General features: G+C 33.7%; 1 protein-coding gene across 1 annotated transcript; it reads right to left on the bottom strand.

Moving 5' to 3' along the window:
* Positions 1–1,620: 1,620 nt before the first annotated feature.
* LOC130823828 (vacuolar protein sorting-associated protein 26A-like) lies at positions 1,621–13,471 on the bottom strand. The gene is made up of 12 exons (XM_057688624.1): positions 13,232–13,471; positions 13,008–13,053; positions 12,843–12,917; positions 12,284–12,358; positions 12,104–12,176; positions 11,680–11,724; positions 8,126–8,237; positions 5,745–5,811; positions 4,587–4,631; positions 3,980–4,035; positions 3,575–3,750; positions 1,621–2,159 (listed from the first exon to the last, which is right to left on the bottom strand). The coding sequence occupies exons 2-12, from the start codon at positions 13,008–13,010 to the stop codon at positions 1,978–1,980; spliced, it is 909 nt and encodes a 302-aa protein (XP_057544607.1). The 5' UTR covers positions 13,011–13,053; positions 13,232–13,471; the 3' UTR covers positions 1,621–1,977.
* Positions 13,472–20,825: the final 7,354 nt, after the last annotated feature.

The following is a 20,825-nucleotide window of genomic DNA, read 5'->3' as shown; positions in this document are numbered from 1 at the left end:
TTCTTAATTGTGTAAGTGATATTAAAATTAAATTTAAAAGTGTAGATAATATTTAAGTAAGTTGATGAGTTTAAATTTGAAAAAAAAATGTAAAATGAATAAAACAATTTTACATTAAATTGAATTTGAAAGACAGAGAAAGTAAGAATTTTTGAGAAAATAAGGCAAAAAATTAGGGTGGTGTAATGGACTAAATCCATAAAAGAAAATCTAACAAATGCAGTACAGACAAAAATAAAAACAATTTAACAAAATGCAAGAATGTGAAAGTTATTCGGATAAAAATTGAAAACCACATCAAACTAAACCGAATTAAAAATTTACTTTGACTTTTTTATGATTTGATTTCGAATTGGATTGAAAAACTCCATTTAATTTAGTTTTCAAAGTAAAAAAAATGAATATACAACTCTAATTTCAATGTTGTGTGTCTAATTATGATTATCTAACCAACATGTAGCAAAATAAATACTCGAACAGAATATCTGTGAAATTCATTTGTATGACATTACATACTTACCATAAATTAATATATATATCATGTTTAAAGTAATGCTAATTTAATTATGTTAGTTAATTGTATATTTATATTCTTATAATTAAATTGTTAGCACATTGATTTTCTTTTCATCCTTGTTAGCACATTGATCTTCTTTTCATCCTTGTTGTAATGGAGGTTCAATTTTCATCGCTTAGAAAGAATTTTTCTCATCTTTACCGATAGAATTTTATTAGACTACCCCTGAATCAAGAAACAAATCTTATGATGATTATATCCCTTCATTCTCTTTTATTTTTCTCATACCCATATGTAAATTTCACAATATTTTTTTCATTAGAATTTTTCTTATTTGTGTAACCAATAAAAATTAATGACATTATTCTACTTACACTTTAATTTATATAAATTAACTTACATTTTAATTTTCTATGTAATTTACTTTTATTTTATGTAATAAGCTTTCTAAATACATAATGAAATTCAATGACATTATTACACATACACTTTATATATGAAATCTTAATTTTTTGATATTATTTTTGTTTTGGGTTCAAGACCCCAATATTAATTTGGCTTTATAATAAATAATGTAAAATATATAAATAAGTTCATGATTGAATGAAAGGGGATTCCTAAAACATAAGTAAATTACAAATAATAATAAATAATAAAAATAGTGACCACGAATAATAATATCCTTTTATTATTCATGTTGGCTTAAAACAATGCAATTATGATTGAGCATAAATAATTTGCGCAATTACAAATTAAATAAGTTCATGATTGAATAAAATGAAAGGAGAAAACTATATTTATCTATGAGTTAGCCAAATACCACCCATACCTAGAGTTGTGCATTTAGATCAAACGAATTGATTTTCAGATTACGTGTTTTAAGTTGATTTGAAATCGAATTTTGAGTCCATATTGTATTTACATAATTATAAATCATTTTTTATGCCGAATCAATTCAAATACGATTACAAAATCAAATGATTTTCAAGTCATCGGGTCTATTATAAACACCTCAAGGTTGAAACATAAAACAATAAAGTGCTAAAACGTTTCTAATCCTCACATTTTCTCTTTCTAACTCGTCAAGAAACTGCTTCTCTTCAACATCCACTTATTTCTTTCATTCACTTTTTGCGGTCTTATTTCCAACTACAAATTAAAATTCATTGCGGAATACAAAACTATGAACATTAAGCTTGGAAATGAAACTTCCAGACAGCATATGAACATTAAACAATCACACTAATGTACAAGAAAGATTGCTAAATATGAAGAACAGAGAAAAACCGGACAAAAAAGAAATTGAAAATGAACAGGAATACATCACAATGAATCGACGATACATCAAGACCAAACCCTTTCTAGCAAAAAGAGTAAACTCACATCTCTCTTTACACTATTTATCAAGAATCAGTGAGTCACCTAGCTTATCAGATTTTATTAGAGCTTAGAAAGGATAGCTAACTCGAATTCTCAGCAAGACGGTACAATGTAAATTCCTGTTGTTTGAAATATCGACGGTCTTCTTCATCAACAAGAACAAGGTTGAGATAATATTTGACGCTGAATTTGTTGTTGATGTTGTGATGTGTAGGGGTCAGCTCATATGGACTTAAGAAGAGCCTAATAGGAATTGATTCACCTGTAGAGGCAACAAGAGTAAGATATAACAAAAGATTCAACGATACAAGGTACTGTCAAATCTCATAAGCATTAGGTGGTTCATTGTATCATATGTGTAAATGGAAGAAACCTACTCCTGCTTACTAAACTTCGGAAACTTGTATCACCAATGACTAAAATAGTAACACAAATTGTTGTGAGAGACGGTCTTTCCGAGAGACGCATTACATATATGGGCTAAATAGCCCAATTAATACAACTTAAAGAGGACATAAAAATATGGACTTCATGTTTTGAGATTGTCTCTCTAAAAAACAGCCCCTCACAAGAGTAGCTGAAATAGTAATCTTATGAGACCGCGTTTTTGGGGAAGGACATATGCATATATTATAGGCACATTGGAGACTAGTTTGTAAAATCCCAAAGGATAGGTTTTCCATGTGCCGAAAATTAGGAAGGTTAAGAGAAGACGGCATTGTTTGGAAATACATTATAGAAAAGCTGAAAAGGTAAAGTGTGACGCTCTTGAAAGATTAACATACGAAAAAAGTAGAGGAAAAGAGTAGCACAAGTTTATTGACATGATACGATATTGTAGAATTGTATATGCAAGACACGATATGAGAGGAAGTTATCATGGAATAGCATAGATAGCTTTCGAAAATGATCATCTATCCTTTGAGTGTCCATTTGCAGCTTAAGTAGAGTATACTATTACAATATACTCCCTTTGTCCCCATGAAATTGCACCCTCTTTTATAGTGAAATATTAATTTGTATTTGGAGAATAAGATAAAATATAAGTGGATGAAAGAAATAAATGGTTAAGATGGAGATAGAGAAAAAATATTTGTGGATGAAATTAAAAGAACTTGAGACCATTACCAAAAAAAAAAAGAAAGGATGCAAAGTAATCGGGACAAGCTAAAATAGAAAATTGGAGAAACTTAATATTAAGTACAAGCTAGTGCAAAAAATTTCTTAGAAAACAATGCAATTATTTATTGAGCGGGAGGATTTGTACTTTGGATGTGAGCTCGTGTTTGTCATCTACTTTACAAGACTACATGCACGCTGTTTGGCAGCAGAGATGCTGTCATTTATTGTTGGGAAGTCGGTTTGAGTAGAGTGGCTAATTATATCAAGTTCTTATTGCTTGTTAGTGTAGTGGTCAGCAATATTTCACGGTAACTAGTAACACTTCCAACAAGTTGGGCTAATTGGAACTGACACTGATGCCATCTTGGTTAGTTTTTGGAACTGCTCCGGTTAGGATTCGTGAGTTATTTTAAATGTTACGTATGATTGTAGGTGATTCTTTTTTCTTCTTCATAATAAAAGAATATATTCATGATGCTTAAATAACTAGGGATTCAGCATATCAACAGAATGAAATGAAGCCAAAAAAGACATTGGTGTTAGCTTCTTGGGTACCTCTGACAGGAGCCCCATCCATCAACTCAAATTTGGCAAGTGTCTCGGTCTCAACATGCATATTTGCACCAGATCCAGTGGACTCCCGACGCCTGATTTCAAGATCCATATTTTTTATCTTGATTCTTACCAGAAGAAAATATATCTTTCCTATGATAACATCCTTCAAATGGTACCTGAAACCAGGTTAAAGAAAGTTAGAACTAATAATGTGCTCATTTGTTTTTCGAAGGAATACAAGGCGTGCCAATTCTTTCACAGACATCATCACCTCACATAATATGGGGATAAACCATCATTTCAGACACAACAGACATAAAACAACAATGCCAAAGCAATCTCAACTATTTGGACTCGAGTAACTCAGCTGACATGTAATAAATAAAAATTACTTTGTCAACTTACTTGCTTTTGTTGTATTCAAATTCAATATGTAGGCAATCCTCAATTCCAACTTCCATCTACAAAAACAATAATCAACTATAAGACACTGCCAACAAAAAATTACTGTACAATGAAGTTGCCTAAAAGCACATAAAAAATTACTTTATTATTGAAAAACAGTAACATGATTCTCAAGTCTACACTATGTGTAGGAAAATAGAATAAAACTATTAATATTTTTTCCTTATATTTAGGAGACTAGAATATCTTTTCATATTTAGATTATTATTGTTATTTTCCTTATAAATAGATTTTAGATTATTATTGTTATCATCATCCCCTTTTGTTTAGGCTAGTGACTTATGTATAAAAATAAAATAAGTATTCAAAGATTATAAAGATTATACCCTAAACCTAAATTCCAAAATATCAATTTATTCACTATGCCATATAGAAATTGTTATTTTTAGCTGCTAAACTTAATTGCAAACATAATCGCAGTTCTAAAAGATAACAAAATTAATCTGAAGCAATAGAACCAAAATAATGTTTTTACTTTTAGACCAACGTCAATTCAATGCACTATGCACACAAGAATTCTGCAGAGTAAACGTAATATCGAACTGACCTTGATGCTATTGTTAATTGCTGGGAGTGGAGAATACTTGCGAACCTGATCCAAGACATACTTGATTACAAAATGCATAACAGCAATTAAAAAGAAACAAGAAGGTAAAAACCAAATACTGTACCTATAATATAAAGATATAGTGACCACCATATTTAAGGTTTGAATTGTACCAAAACCATTAGTTAAGGGGATAAAATGCCAAATATCTCAGACATTATAGGAAATCAGACCAACACAGGATAACACCAACAGAAAACCATCCACCTACCCCCAACTATGTTCCAATATCCAAACTCAAGTATTCACATGCCCGTGCTATTCTAACAGAAGTATCCAAGTGACCTCTCTGCTGAAGTTCAAAAACACTGACAAGCGACAATGTCTTTCAACAAGGAACAACGTAAATTCTCAAGTGTCAAGATGTGTGATGGAGAAAGAGTTTAAACATTTATGAAGACATTGCAAAAGTTATTTAATGACATGTCGACAATACACAAGTCATGTTATCTTGAACTAAGTAGCCCTTCAATGTAAGTTTACATATGCACCTTCAAAGCAACAAGAAATAAAGTGTACAATAAATCACGTGCAAAGGTTTCTTCTGAAAATAGAGGACCTTGCAGAAAATGGTACTTATGGTTTTATGTACTTTCATAGCAACAAGAAATTCCTTAATAAAACTCATCTAAAAATATCACCAGTTAACAAACGAGTAGAGTTACACTGCATAAAAGAAATTATAGATCAGATTTTACAGCAAAATAACAAATTGTGAAATCCCCAGGCTTAAATAACACCCCCTATCAATAGAAGGAAAAGCGTCAGATAAGCATATACAACATGCTTGCTATCTGTTTGTGAGGCACACGTCAATTGATATATGGGCACCAGAACATTATAATGATGAAATGTGGTTAAGGCCTGACCAAAAAAACATCAGTACACATCTTCGGACACAGAATACATAAGATTGTAGAGTAACTTATGCTTCTATTAAAGAAAATCCGAGGGTGGGGGGGGGGGGGGGGGGGGGGGTGTACAGTTAAGTGAGAAAAGGTAAAACAATTATGGCACCTGGTAAAAAAACATATAAGACTATTAAATGCTGGATCAGACATGCAAACAAGGGATTGTGTAAAGGAACAGGAAGGTTACCACAAAGTCATGGTACTCCACAATGCTTCCAGCATAACCTCGGCTAATGGTTACTTTGAGGACATATCTGAGGAACACATCAGTATAAACCTCATTCAAACAAAGCACAATGAATCTTATTTGGGGAAGAGGAGGCATATGCAACACTTCTATCATGATTTTTAATGTACATCTACACTTTGGAAGGTTGAAACATGACAATGTAACCAGGCATATCTGAAATTATAAACTCAAAGGAGCATGAGTTACTATGATACTATAATCCTAAGTAAAAATCTCCAAGCAGCCTAAAAGATCTTTAAGAGTGCCATTGACATATTTCTGAACACACAAATGACATGACAATGCTCTTATATATGACATCAAGAACAATGTAGAGCGTTAATCTAAATAAATTGAGATTGGCTATTTGAACCCAATATATCAGATTCAATGGTCGTCCATATAAAATCTTTTTTCCATTCATTCTGATTTTCTAACATCTCAATTTGTAAGTCTAGATTCATAATATCCTTTTTCACTCTTTCCCTTCAAGTGATCTTGTGTCTGTCTCGTCCTCTTTTAAGTCCCTTGAGCTCCAACTCTTTATCTACTTTACCGGTTTTCTAATACCCCGTCTTTGCACATAACTAAACCATTTTAAAGGGTCTTTTTCATCTTTTTCTCAGTATATGCACCTCCTAAACTCCTTATATCTTCGTTTCGAATTCTATCCCTCAAGGTATGCCCACTCTCCATAGAAGCATTTCCATTTCCGCTCCCATCTTCCACTATGATCCTTTCTAAAAGTCCAATATTCTAATCCATATAGTAGTTCGATTAAACTTTTCTTTACTTTTAGGGGCACACCTCGATCACCAAGAGTCGCTCTCTATTTTTTACCACCCGCACTTAATTTTATAGGTTAGATCTTGTTGGATGTCCTTACTACACTGAAATATGGACCAATGGTATATGAGGCATTCACTTGGAGCGATTTCTTTCTCTTCTAGCTTTATAGCAACCTCCTTATCTCGTTTTTTCTATAGTTACACTTCATGTACTATATTTTAACTCCGACTTAATCTAAACCCTCGTGATTCCAACTCTTGTCTTCATCGATCTATCTTAGCATAGCATTTACCATACTCCCTTGTTTCATTCACCAAAACAATGTCATCGACAAACAACATGCACCAAGGTACATCTCTTGTATCAATCGAGTAATCTCATCTAGTACTGTTGCAAAAAGAAAGGGACTTAAGGCCAAGTCTTGATGTAGATCAATCATGTGATTAGAAAATCCTATGTAGCCCCTCCACATGTCCAAGCGTTCGTATTTACTTCTCGATACATATCTTGCATTATTTAATGTATTTCTTGGGACTACCCTTTTTCTTCATTGTCCACTAAAGTACTTCTCATAATATCAGGCTGTATGTCTTTTCCAAATCAAAACTTAAAATATGTAGTTACAACAAATGACAGCCACTACCCAGCTACCTTATAGATATTGCCTCCATTAAGACAGAAAACTAGATTCAATATTCTCCCGACTTAATTAGGCAAACTAAACAACGCAAAACGTGACAACTTCAGCAATGACACTTTTGAAGCTTTTTCACAAATACTTCAAGAAGTCTTATCTCCCCATTATAAATTATCTCCTATGTTGGGAAGGAAAAAATATAATCAATCTTCAACTTTTATAACACCAGAATCTAGATTCAATTTGTTCAGAATGTTGTATTTATGAACTTCGCTCATGTACAGAATCATGAGATTTGCAATACAAGAATACCCTAATTTCTAATCAATTTTAATAATGAAACAAAATGGTGAAAAAAAATTCCACGACAAACAGAAGTAATTGAAATTGAATGTAAACTTCTATTCTACAAAAGATGGCAGAAAGGCAGATTGGGTCATAAAGTTGGAAATTGGCAATTCATACTAAAAATTGAGAAAATGTTTTTTGTTGGTTGAAACAACTGCAAATGTATCAAATTATAAATATTTGTAACATTGGCAGCTAAAGCCAAGTCCTAGGAGTGACACTAAAAAAGCAAAGCAACATAAAATGAGGGTGTTTTGAGTTAGCTGCAAAGTTTTAACTCTCCGTAAACAAACCGTTTTTAAAGGATCGCCAGGAAAAATCCAGTTAAACACCACATCACCAGATCATATTACAGAAGAAAACATGTGCAACAAAAATTCCAGAACCAGTTTTTTTTAAAACAATATGATTTCACTCAAGGAAGAGTCAAAACAAGGTGTAGAACGCCACTAATGGAAAATTATGAAAACAAGAAAATGCAAAATGTATGCTCCAGCTAACTGCAAATTAATATTTTCAAAAACCACCTTCGGGATAGCAATGATGTTTCAGAATATTAACGTACCTAAGTCTTACATTCACCCCATTATATGTTTCATACGGCATTTCGACAGTGGAAAATTCAAAGGGATATGTTTTTCTTTCATATATTTCACCAGGGACATCTAATTCACGAACTGCAAACATAATCATGAACAAGTCAGTATACAAACTATTTTCATACACCATGTTCTGATTTACAAAAGAACTGCATGAATAAAATCTATTTGATTATCCTAGATGTGCTAACACATGTATAACGACAGGATCAGATGAATATCAACCTGATTTACAGAGGTAAGCTTACCAGTACACTACAACAACATGGTCAGACCCACCCATGCAGAAGCTCTACAATAGCTTTAGGGCATAACCCACTTTGTCCATACTCCATAGCCCTCCTTTTGTATACATAAAACACCTCTTTCCCCCCTTGGTGGGAACCTAATTTAATTTGCTATAATTTATCAAAATTATCCAGCATCAGCATTCAGCAGCCACAAAAAAAGCAGAAGAAGCTAAATACTGGAAGAAATCCCATTCTGTAGGCCTTTCAAATGCAATGTAAGAAGGTTCGAGGAGAAAAAAGTTGGGATTATCAAATTCCAGTAGCCAAAAAAAATCTGATGTTATAAGAAAGTAGCAAGCTTGTAATGTAAAAACGCTTCTAATGCCCCAGTGATAGCCTCCTTTGAAAGTTTATGCTAGTATTAAGTTGATATAAATTCTAAAGCAGAAGAACAGAAATACATGCACCATATAGCATATGCTAATAGCAACTATTCCAGGAGGAAGCAACTTATGAAGTACAGACTACCATCCTTGTCATGTGGTACCCAGGAAAAATAAGATTGGTCTACAAAGGTCAAGGGATATCAGTCAAGTCTTTCAATCTTCCTCTTGAATGGAAATTCCCAAAAAACCTACCTCAACAAAAAGCTAATGATGCCAGCCTGTAATCAATGAATGAAAAAAATTCAGAAAATCAACAGAAAGGAATCTCCCTGTCAAGATTATTCCACAAAAAGCAAGTTGCCCTTTTTACCACAAAGAAGGCACCTATAGTGGAGGCACTTGGAGAGAAGCCACAGTGTTTTTAAGGTTTTAGGTAAATTGAAGCAAATTCTTTGCAACCACATCTTAATGATGTTGGAAAATTAGGTAAAACAGCCGGACAAAGAAATTTATCAACCTTAAAGCTGAAAACAAACATTCCATGCTCATCAATTTCATATGGCCTATCTCTTAAAATCTATTATTCACGTATATTAGAACTCAAATAACCTATGGCCTATCTATAAAACTCTTATTCGCACAAATTAGATCCCAAATAGCCTATAATGAAAAAGATGCAGAACATCTTCATCCTTTGTTAAGACTTATAAATAGAAGAAACTCTCCCCGTCACATTCAATTTGCTACATTTATTATCAAAAGCTCAGCAAATTGAGTGGGACGCAATAGTCATAAATAGCATCATTTTCATAATACGATCATTAATCTGAATGCTAGAGTCCTTCCAAAACTACTACAACTCCTTCCATAAACAACTTTTAAAAACAAACTTGAAACTTCCAACTCATATAAAATTGTCTCCCTAATGCTCCAACTCACAATCTTAAAGATTTTGCCTCATCAACGAGAGAGATAACCTTAATACCCTTTACTTCCTTTACCCCAATATTCCTCAGCATTTTACAATTTCAACCGGTCTGACTAATTTGAACTTCGTCATTCTAGAAACAGTCAAACCCTAAACCACATGCATTGCACAAATCTGAAACTTTCATCTTAAAATTGTGGTGAGCCTAAAAGGAGAAGAACCCACATATTCTCAGATCTAAAAGGAGGACCCACATACCCTTGTATTAACTAATATGAACCAAATACAAGATCTCATTGAACCAGGCTAAAGGACGCACAAATATACCCATTATCTGATCCAAGAGGAACATTGCAATACTCAACATCAAACCAAGTGATGTCAGCATTTAAGAGGGGAAAATCCATCAGCTCACAATCTTGATTTTAGTGGGGAAAATCCATCAAATCATTATCCTGAAGACAAGCATTAGATCTACACACAATAACTACAATTGTAAAACCATCATTCTCTCCCACCTCAATCACTCACATTAAGATCCACCCAAAGTGACACAAACATCACAGATCCCAGATTTTCTTTGGTTGGCAAGGTTAACTAATAAGGAAGCGGTTATTAACAAACCAGAAAGGAATCATCTAAACACGCCGAGGACATATCAACTTAAAGCCCAGCATCGCAATTAATAAACTAAGCTTTTACATCTCTCATATCAAGGCCTCGAGAATTGCAACAATGAAAAAGAAAAGTGGATACATAAGAAACATCAAGTACAAAGAGCTTCAATACATTAACAAAATTGATACAACTAACGGCCCCCCAAGGAATCTCAAACACTAAGTTTCTTCTCTACAAGGGATCACATGTCTCCAAAAATCCAACATGAAAAAATAAAACAAAGGATCCCGTAGCCTTGAACGTCAAAAACTCTCAGTCATCATAAAAAATTTTCATATATACCTTATAGTAAATAAATTCTACTTTGACTTTCACAAGAAACCCTGACTATCTCTATCATTAACCTGAAGCCAAAAATAAATAGACCAATGTAGTTTTCTTTCTAGCATAACAGCATCACAAACTTCACTTTTTGCATTTATTGCACTTATGAAGATTCTAATCTCCACAAAAGTTATAAGTCTATGAATTCATATTGAAAACCACAAAAATCAAGGTGCAACACAATCAATAATTAATTTTCTTTGAATCTCAGGGCTTCGATGCCTTAACCTAAAATCTTAACTCTACTCCATCTTCAGCACACATTCTCAACAAAAGTTGAATTCACAAACAATTATCTTGTTCCAAGAAAGTTCATCAGTATCTGTTAGCCTACCAACTGGAAGAAATTATGAGGTGTAAGATTTATAAAGCTTCGCCATAATTGTGTTTTTTATAACAATTTTCAGACTGAAATTCAATGCAGAAAACCTAGACCGCAAAAGAAGTCAAGCTAGGAATTAGAAATATACACACCACAAAGACTCTTATATGACTGGAAAACAAAAATAGCAACTTCAAGTGCAAGACAAATGGTTTCCAACCTCTCTACTTACAAGGCCCATATCAGAATAATCTCGAGCTGGGATATTAGCCTTACAATAGATAGCTCCTAGAGGGATCATTGCTTCATCAGAAAATGAGTTGTGGACATTTTGATACTACGAAGCATTCGGAATAGTTTAAACGGCTCAACTCACAATTTTCATCCATCCAAAAAAATCGACTTGACAAAAGGTGCAATTATACAGTTTTCTTTGAAGATAGAGAAAAGTAAGCTACAAGTGCTTGGTTTATGAAGATAAAATCTTTCGCTTATAGTTATAACCTCAGAGAAGGTATTATTATTAACAAAAGATATGAACATACACATGATAAATTATAAAAGGTAAAAGATCAAGTAAAAAGACACATAGAAGTAGAATAAATCTCTTGTAAATTATCATATGCAATACCAACACAGAATAAACACTCACCTAGAGAGGTAAAGTCATAAAAGTTCCCCCTGTCAAAATACATCTCTGAAAAGGAAAATAAATAAAATTATGTTACAAATATTGCCAGATAATAATTGTAGAATATGGAAACAACATAACATGCAAATGTCAAATATAAAATAACTAAATAATCCATCAGTCAGGGAAAGAAAACCTCATCGCAAAGTTACAACTCATGGAAAAGGCACTCCAAAGATAAAGTATGCCAAGACACGCGCCACCTCCATGCACCATTACACATTAATATATGTTCTAAGATAGCCCAACATGAGTATATTGCCAGTGAAGAATGTAAATCTAACAACTAGAAGTACTAAACTCATATAGGGAGGGAAAGGAACGGGACAACATGGAAGAAACACAATTGAATATCAAAATCCTAGTGAAAAATAATGATGCATACCTATTTGGCCGAGAAGTTCCACCTTTATACCATTGTGTTCAATTTTCTTTCCTTGAACCGGTTCTACGGAGATCTAAATTATTCAAAGAAAAAGAAATCAGCAAGTCTAAGATTGAAAATCTCACGATCTTTTAGCACACCTGAGATCACTACAATGTTAAACTCAAATAACAAACATACCTTGCCAATAATATTTTCTTGACTTTGAAAAAGCGGAACCATGATAGTTTGACCATTGTCTTTCTTGATTGGAACCTAATTCAAACATAAAATATGCAACCCATAAACTACACCCTATCAGTAAATGCAACCAACCAATTAAACACTTGCAACGGCCAATTAAATATAACAAAATAAGTCCATTTGCTATTTCAAATCAAAAATCACCTTCAACACCATAACTAATAACAATTTTACCAACAAAATACAGATAAAAACCATTTACCCCCTTTGTCCCTTCGAATATGACACACTTGCCTCTTTAGTCCTTCCCTTTGAATTTGACACATTTCATATTTTAGCAATAGTCCCACATTCTTCATTTCATTTCATCAACGAACCCCTTGCTCTTATCCAATTATCCATATATTTCTTCCATACATTTTTTTCTTTTTCACTAATTAAAATTTGATAAAAATAACTATATCTCTTTGTACACAATTCAACGAGATTGAACAATTACGAGTATATATCATGCTCCTTTTCTTTCAAACACTAACTTAAAAAAGCGTACAGTTACCTTCTTTCGATTCTTTTCATCGGCAAATGTTATAGAAATATGACAAGCAGGTTTGAAAGCTCCAAGGAGGTAATTCTAAACAAATAAACAAACCATGAAAGCATCAATTTGATTATCTTAAATCATCATCATAATTTACAAACTCAAACTTTGACAAGTGTTTACCATTCTTTTCAGAAAACCCCAATTCAACACAAAAAGCACTCAAAATCTGCGAATCACAATATAAAGAACTAGCATCAAACTTAATTGCATGAAGCTACTAGCATCAAACTTAATTGCATGAAGCAGTTAATCAAGAATTGATTATCAATTACGAAAATTAGGCATCACAAATAGCATGGTTTCCAGAACTAGCAGAAGAAATCGAAGAGATCATTGGCGTTTACCTAATCAGTGATCCTTGAAGAGAAATGGAATTCGATTATATGATTTGAGTTAAATCAGTGAGTACAAAGAATGATTTGAGTCGCCGATTGATTTGGGAGATGAGTCAGTGAGTTGACGGAGCGAGATCCAGCGACTCAGTTAGTATGGAAGTGCGGGGAATGATGAAAGACTTGACAAACAAGTGGAGAAAGTTTGCACCTGAGTAATGGCGTGGACCACATGATTTTCAGTTTTTAGTTTTTTTTTTTCTCATGAGTTTTTTTTTTCGAAAATTTGCTAAGGTTGTGTTTGATAACATATGTTTTATTTTAAATTTTTTAATGTTATGTTTAGAAATTATGATTTTATTTGCAGGTTTTTAGTGTTTGACAAATCAAAAAATTTAAATTTAGATTTGAGTTAATAATCAATTTCATCTTTATTTTCAATATAGTTAAAGTTAAAAATTGAGAATGACTTGTTAAATCTTATTATTTTCAAATTGTTTATTTATGATTTCATAATTGATATTAAAGAATTTGAAATAAAATATATGTTTCCAAACACATACTCATTTCAAGGCTTAAATCACTACTTCAAGCCTTAACTTTCCTAATCCAAAGGCTTAACTTTATGTTTTAACAAGCTGCTACAATCGTCAAAATGTCAATGTTATGGCTTAAATTCTCTACGCCAAGGTTTAAAGTCACCAATTCAAGTCTTAACTTTCCTTTACCATGCGTTAAAAGTCTACTCCAAGCCTTGAAATCCAAGGGTTTAAGTTGTCAATTGTAAACCTTAAAATGCCTATTCCAAGGTCTAAAACGTGTTCCAAGCTTAAATTGCTACTCCATAGAAAGTTTAAATTTTTTCATTAAAAAATTTATTTTTATGGGTCGAGTTGTACAATCGCACACATGCAGTAATCACCCAAGAGAGTTATTGTTCTAGGGTCTAAGTAATTTTTTGTGAAAATTTGAAATGTTTAAGTCAAAAAATCAAAAAAATGAACCAAATAATCCAACTTTCAAACTTATTCCAAAAATAAACGTGAAAATCCCAAACCTGAAGTTTGGAGTTGTTCGCAGTTACTGTGCGTATTTTTTTTGGCTAATTTTTGAGTTGTTATGTGTTGTATTTGCAAGAGAGATATTAGAATAAGTAATTACAAGTCAATGTATGTTTCAGGTAGGATGATTCATCGCCAAAACTCCGATCATTCGTAAGTTAAAGCTTGGACGCTATGATAAAGTAAATAAACATATATATACAACAAAATATATACAAATGTTTGAAATATACAACTAAATAAACATATATATATATATACATAGTCAATCCAAATACACAAAAGTTAAACGTTTAACGCTCACGACCCTCATCTACCCTATCTAACTGAGTTGGTCTCCTACGCCTCCTACGATAGTTAGAGGCGTTGGGGTGTCGCTCTGGCAGTGGAGGGGACTGGTACTGTGATGGCTGTAATGGCCTAGCCTGCGAGGTCCCCGCAACGTCAACGGGGTATGAAAAGTCCATCTCCTTCAAATGATAGTCATAAGCAGGAGATGAGACGTGCGTATGAGCGGTAGTCGGTGAGGACCTTGCAGCGACTTCCGGTATGAAGTGCTGGAACTGCGTGCCGACGAGCATGCCATGCGCAATCTCCCTCACTAGCTCCTCGTGGCTGTACCGCATCACTGGTGTTGCACCTTGTGCCTAAAATTAATATTTAGTTAATGTAACATTATATTATGTAATCGGCAACTTAATCATTTAAATGCAAATGAAGACTTACAAATTGGGTCATCATAGGCGTAGTAGGTGCATAATGTCCTGCTGCGATGATGCCACGTAGTGTCATCCATCAACGCGTGATGGAGAGGAACCACGGCATGTAGTCCGGTGTAGTAGGTGCGCCATGAACATTGATCGGCGCACCTTGTGCTAGCAGCTCCAGTCTACCATCCCAACGAGCGATGTGACGCCAGTTAATGTCCATCCAGTTTGTCGTACCCTGATTTTTGCGCGAAATCAGGTGCAACTGGTATTCAGTGTCACAAGGCGGTGGAATGCCCTGTACCAACCTATATTGGCGCAGTATGCGTTCTGGTAGATGTACTTCGACAATGTCGAAGCATATGAGTGGCACAGAAGCCCTCCACGCACCTGAATGAATCACCGAGTGCTCGAGTACAGCTGCGTAGGCTTCCGCAGGGTATGGGTCCCACAAAAACTAAAATACATGTTATGAAAATGTAAGTGATATGTTAATTAAATTGTACTAATGTTAATGAGTACTGAAATATTTACCTGGTTGGGTCGTAGCAGGTCTAACTGATCTCGGTAGAATCCGAGACCGGTGCAGGTGTGCTTGCGCGTCCGGCGTGCAAAATTCCACCTTGAACCGTACACAGCATCTGGTGGGGGTTGTGGTGGAGGAGCAGTATCACCACGACCAACGGTTCTGTAAGGTTGGCCAATAAGAATATGCTCCCACGCCCACAGCTGAACATTGGAAATGTAATTAGTATGAAATTCAACTACAACGGATTAAAATTAAATGTTATTTTTATTACCTGTAATATGACTAGTGGTCCCGCAATCTCCTTGACGTTCTTGTGGGCAGTGCCACATAGCCTCCTATACAGGTATCCAAGGGCTGCAGAGCCCCAGCTATACTCGGCGATGCGCTCCCATGGTTGCTAAAATACCCGCGTGTCTATCAAAAATAACGCATAAACCCATCCTCTGTGTGACATGCTTATGAATACAAGCCATGAACCACGACCATGCACTTATATTCTCATTCCCTACCAAGGCAGAAGCTAATGGAAAGATTCCCTTATCACCATCTTGGGCAATGACAGTCAATAAGGTATGACGATATTTACCATACAAGTGTGTGTTGTCAATGGCGATAAAAGGTTTACAATGATTGAAGCCTTCAATGCAAGGTTTAAAGGCCCAAAAGACACGTTGGAAGGTCCTAATATTAGGTCTCACATATACACCCGTGTCATTGTCCTCCTTAAAATACCACTCAAGTACTAACCCCGGGTTGGAATGTTGCAAAGCTTCTAAAAAGCGTCTAAAAAGCGTGGAAGGAGTGAGTAAGAACCTTTCCAGGTCTCGTATATGGACAACAAGGCTTGTTGCTTTGCACACCACGCTCGCTTATAATTCACATCCACACCAAAACGATCTTTAACCATCTGCCGTACGACAAATACCTTAATGGATGGGTCTTTAGCAACACAATTTCTAATGACATTGTTAATGACAAAAGATGTCAGGTGAATGTGTCCAGTCAAAACAGTGTCACTACCCAAAACACAAGAACCATGCTTACCCTTATACGTAACAATACGCCATGAAGATAAATAAGAATCAAACGTAGCCCTAAGTCTCCATGAATAACCCCGCTTACACTTCAAGGTAAGGACAGTTTGGTTCGAGGTCTCCGTTTTGTACTCCACATTTCTGTCAATATGATACATTCTGATAGCTTCCAACAACGCCTCCTTGCTATCAAACATCATACCCTTCTCCAACGCTCCGTCTTCGGTGTAAGTGGTATCACAAGCCCAAGTCCTCAATGAGTTGTCCTTGTCATACTCGTCTAAAGGTAGACATAGGGCATAAGGTGTAGGAGCAATGATTGTAAGAATGTTGCCTAGGGTCATGTCATTTGCTAGCGCATCCTCATCGACATCCACATCGTCCTCAGAAGGATCGTCAATGAGCTCATTACTCTCATTTCCATCATCCTAAGGTCTCATCTCAGTAGTTTCTCCTAAGTTAACCATTGAATCAATTGGAACTTGATTCATAGGGGGTTGAGAAAAAGTACAAGATGCGGAAGGAACAAAAGGATAAGGAGTTTCCTGAGTTAATATAGGCATAGGGGTAAGAGTAGGATTAGAAGCAACTACATTCCCAAAAAGTACTTCTTCTACGTATAACTCCAAAGAGGGAGTTTGGGTGGACTTTGAATGCTCCCACATAGCATCTATAGCCTCATCATCCTCAACAGGAAAGGTAAGCAATTCTCCACTCATGTCGTATTTAAAGCTTATATTTACGGTACTTCTAGTGGGGTCCAATCCAATCTTAAAACATATAAAACGTTTAAAGTGGTTCAAATCCATGTTTGAATTGCATGCAAATAACTTACGTCTTCCCCCAACATAATGAACTTTGCCACTACTTTCTCGAATACAACCATTCCAAAAATATACTATAGTCACACGGAATGATGCCATTTTCTACATTAATACAAAGAAAATCAACATCATCATCAACTTCATGCCCATACAAGTACATTATATTCATTTGATGATAATCTTTTTTGGTCTAAAAATTATTAAAGTCCATAATGTAACTAAGTTCATACATATATAACACACATAAAATCCAAATAATAAATCAATTCATAAGTTCATAAATAACATTTCTAATACCAACATCAACATCAACATTTCTAATAATATTATCAACATTGAATTCAACTAATTCAACAACATTACTTCAAAAAACAACATAAAGCTATAAAAACAATTATAAATTACCTTGAATAGTTATGGATAATTAAGAAGAGTCTTGATTTAACAACTAGTAACCTACATTTGAAAAATAAGCAAATGTAATTATAACCCTAAAAAACTACATATATACTAAAAAAACACAAACAAGTTTACCTTTGAGCAAGCTAGAGTATCCCAGACTAATTTTGAAGTGCCAAATTGAATGAGGAAAGCAAGAATTGATAGATTGAATCTATGATTTTAGAGGGAGAATGTCAAGTATGAAGGTTGGTTTTTGAGAATTGGGGAAAATGGGAAAAAAAGAAGCTGATCTGTGTATTTGTGCAGCATAGCTGTTCGCAATTAGTAACTGCGAAGAGCTCCAAACTTCTGGTTTGGGATTTTCACGCTTACTTTTGGAATAATTATGAAAGTGGTATTATTTTGTTCATTTTTTTGATTTTTTGACTTAATGATTTCAATTTTTCATTTTTTGTGACCTAATGGGTTTGGGTCCAAATTTGAGTTCAAAAAAGTTTTGGGTCTTAATATATGATCCTTAGACCCAAACCTGACCCAGACCTCACTGAGTGGGCCTGTTTACAACCCAGACCCTACCTAGACCTACTAGACCTATTAAAGACTCATTCTTGACCCACCAAATATGTTCTAAATACGACTTGTTGCACAACAAATAATTAATTTTAAACTCATTACAAAATCTATTTTATATATTCATTTTGACTTAATTTAGATTTATATACAACTTATAGACTTATTCAAGTACTAATAAAACCATTTTAAATGTTAAAAACGTTAATTATGAATAATTATATTAGGAATCAATTTCGTCTCAACATCAACATCTTAGACAACTATTTTTTTTAATTGAGGGGAGAATGAGAGAATTAATATAGTTTGTATAAGAATTGAACTTCAAGTTAAAAGAGTGAAAGAAAAAAATTCCTTACCATCAAACAAATTGTATATTTTTCTATTACACTGTATACTGAAAGTAGGATAGTGTTAGGTGAGGATTGAACCTAAGACTTTTCCGAAAATTTAATAGACTGGATTCTCATGATTTGTATATCTCTAATGATAAATACTCCTAGCAATTATTGAATGCATTCCTTAAGACCCTTTTAGTGTTGTCTTGTTGGTGGTATCCTACTTTAGCTAATAAAACTCCTTGACAAGACTATGGTGATGTTTGTTCTATTTTAATTCAATTTTTCACAAAATTCATTATAATCAACTGAAAAATAATGCAGAAAAACACATATTTAAGATTGAAAGTTTCCTTACCATGAGAATAATATATTGTCAAAATTTAAACTAAAACTTAATTTTATTATAAGTACAATTTAATACCAATAATTAAATGCGTTTGTTAACACAATAATCTAAATGCAAAATATGTCTAAAATTTCCAAGAAGATTAGGCTTGTATTGATTAGTAATCAATGTCTTATAGAAGTACTTTACAAGCCAATTCAATAACCAACTTTCCTAAAAAGACAAGAAATATAGTGACCTTTTGATCATAGATTCATTCACCATCTAGTGTACCCCATGTGCTTTTGCCTTCATATATTACAAATCATCCAAAATCAATGGGGTCTTATTCCTCGGATAAACAATTATATCTTTAATTACATTTAATGGTGCTTAAAACGGCTAATAAATTGGAATCAAAAGTGGGCAATAATTCATAGGTGTCTCGTATCTCATGCACAACCCATTAAACATTAATATCCACTTACTGTATTTTTAATATGTACTTATATTATCTTAATGCCTACTTACAATATACTTAATGCCACCGAAAAAGTATTTAAAATGCTTACTTACAATATTATGAATGTCTATCGAGAAACTTAGCCTACTAGCCCACTTACCATATCCGTAATGCCTACTTACAATATCTCTAATGCCTACTTATAATATACTTAATGCCCACTGAATAAGTACTGAAGTACTTGCAATATTCTAAATGCCTATTTACAATATTCTTAATACCTACCGAGAAACTTACTATATATTGTCCTTTTTAGGCCAGCCCAATTTGAAACGGTCTCTCAAAGAGATCGTCTCTTATAAGAATTTGCCTAATTCATATAGGTACTAAATAGATATAGGATTTGTGTTGGTTTAGTCCAACACTAAAGTTATATTAGACCAAAAATTTCAATTTGAAAATTTTTCAGACCTGATCAGGCGATTTAAACAGTCAAAATAGACCATTCTACAATGGTCTTATCTTTGATTTTTAGCTTTTAATTTTTTGCTAAATTAATATATTTGTTTACGCAAAAATATTTCACATCTATGATCATAATATATAATTTGTAATTAGTTTATTGGCCTAAATTATGATTTTGCCGCAAGAAGTATGACTATCATTAGATTCCCTCTCTCAACAAGGCCCTCTTCTCCTTGTGCCAAATCATCATTCATAGTTAATTGTTTCTCAATTAACTCCCTTTGTACCAAAATACACTCACCTCTTTAAGAGTATTGACCTCTTTACCAAACAACAAATCCTTTGGCAAAGACACAAAAATTTAATACCAAGATCCTCATTATCCAAACTAACATCAAGACTAGTTAATCCATACTAATATATAAAATCAAATTTATCAAAGTGAGATTAGGAGAATTACCTTTTTCAAGTCGTAGATCATAGAGTTTGCTCTTTAACAACAATCGATTTGTATCGCTCTTATCATGTACAAGAACTTTAACTTCAACCATAATTTCTCTGATGTCTCCTCTTTGGCCACTTCATTCAGCTTTTCATTGGCTAAACTAAGTTGTATCAAGGTAATAGTCTTTTTTCCATGGACAAGAATAAAGGTTTTTTAAACTTTTCCAACATGGTCTCAATTAACTCAATTTGCAGCAAGATTACTCTCATCTTGAGTTTTCATGACCCAAAATGCACATTCATTATCAAACTTCTTTATTTTAAACATAGTAAAACTCATTGCTATTAAGAACCAATCCAAGAATCCTAAAAAATTTCCTATTCAATGGAGCCATAACTTTCCTAATGATTTTCAACCCAAGCTCTTGATACCAAGTTGTT

Source organism: Amaranthus tricolor, chromosome 9 (assembly GCF_026212465.1).
Source record: "Amaranthus tricolor cultivar Red isolate AtriRed21 chromosome 9, ASM2621246v1, whole genome shotgun sequence".
NCBI lineage: Eukaryota > Viridiplantae > Streptophyta > Magnoliopsida > Caryophyllales > Amaranthaceae > Amaranthus > Amaranthus tricolor.
This window is presented reverse-complemented; position numbering and strand designations above follow the sequence as displayed.

Coding starts and splice junctions, on each gene's coding strand:
- LOC130823828 (XM_057688624.1), bottom strand. Junction 12,359..12,842: donor ATGAAAAGAATCGAAAGAAG/GTAACTGTACGC, acceptor TGTTTGAATTAG/GTTCCAATCAAGAAAGACAA. Junction 5,812..8,125: donor GGGGTGAATGTAAGACTTAG/GTACGTTAATAT, acceptor TGTGTTCCTCAG/ATATGTCCTCAAAGTAACCA.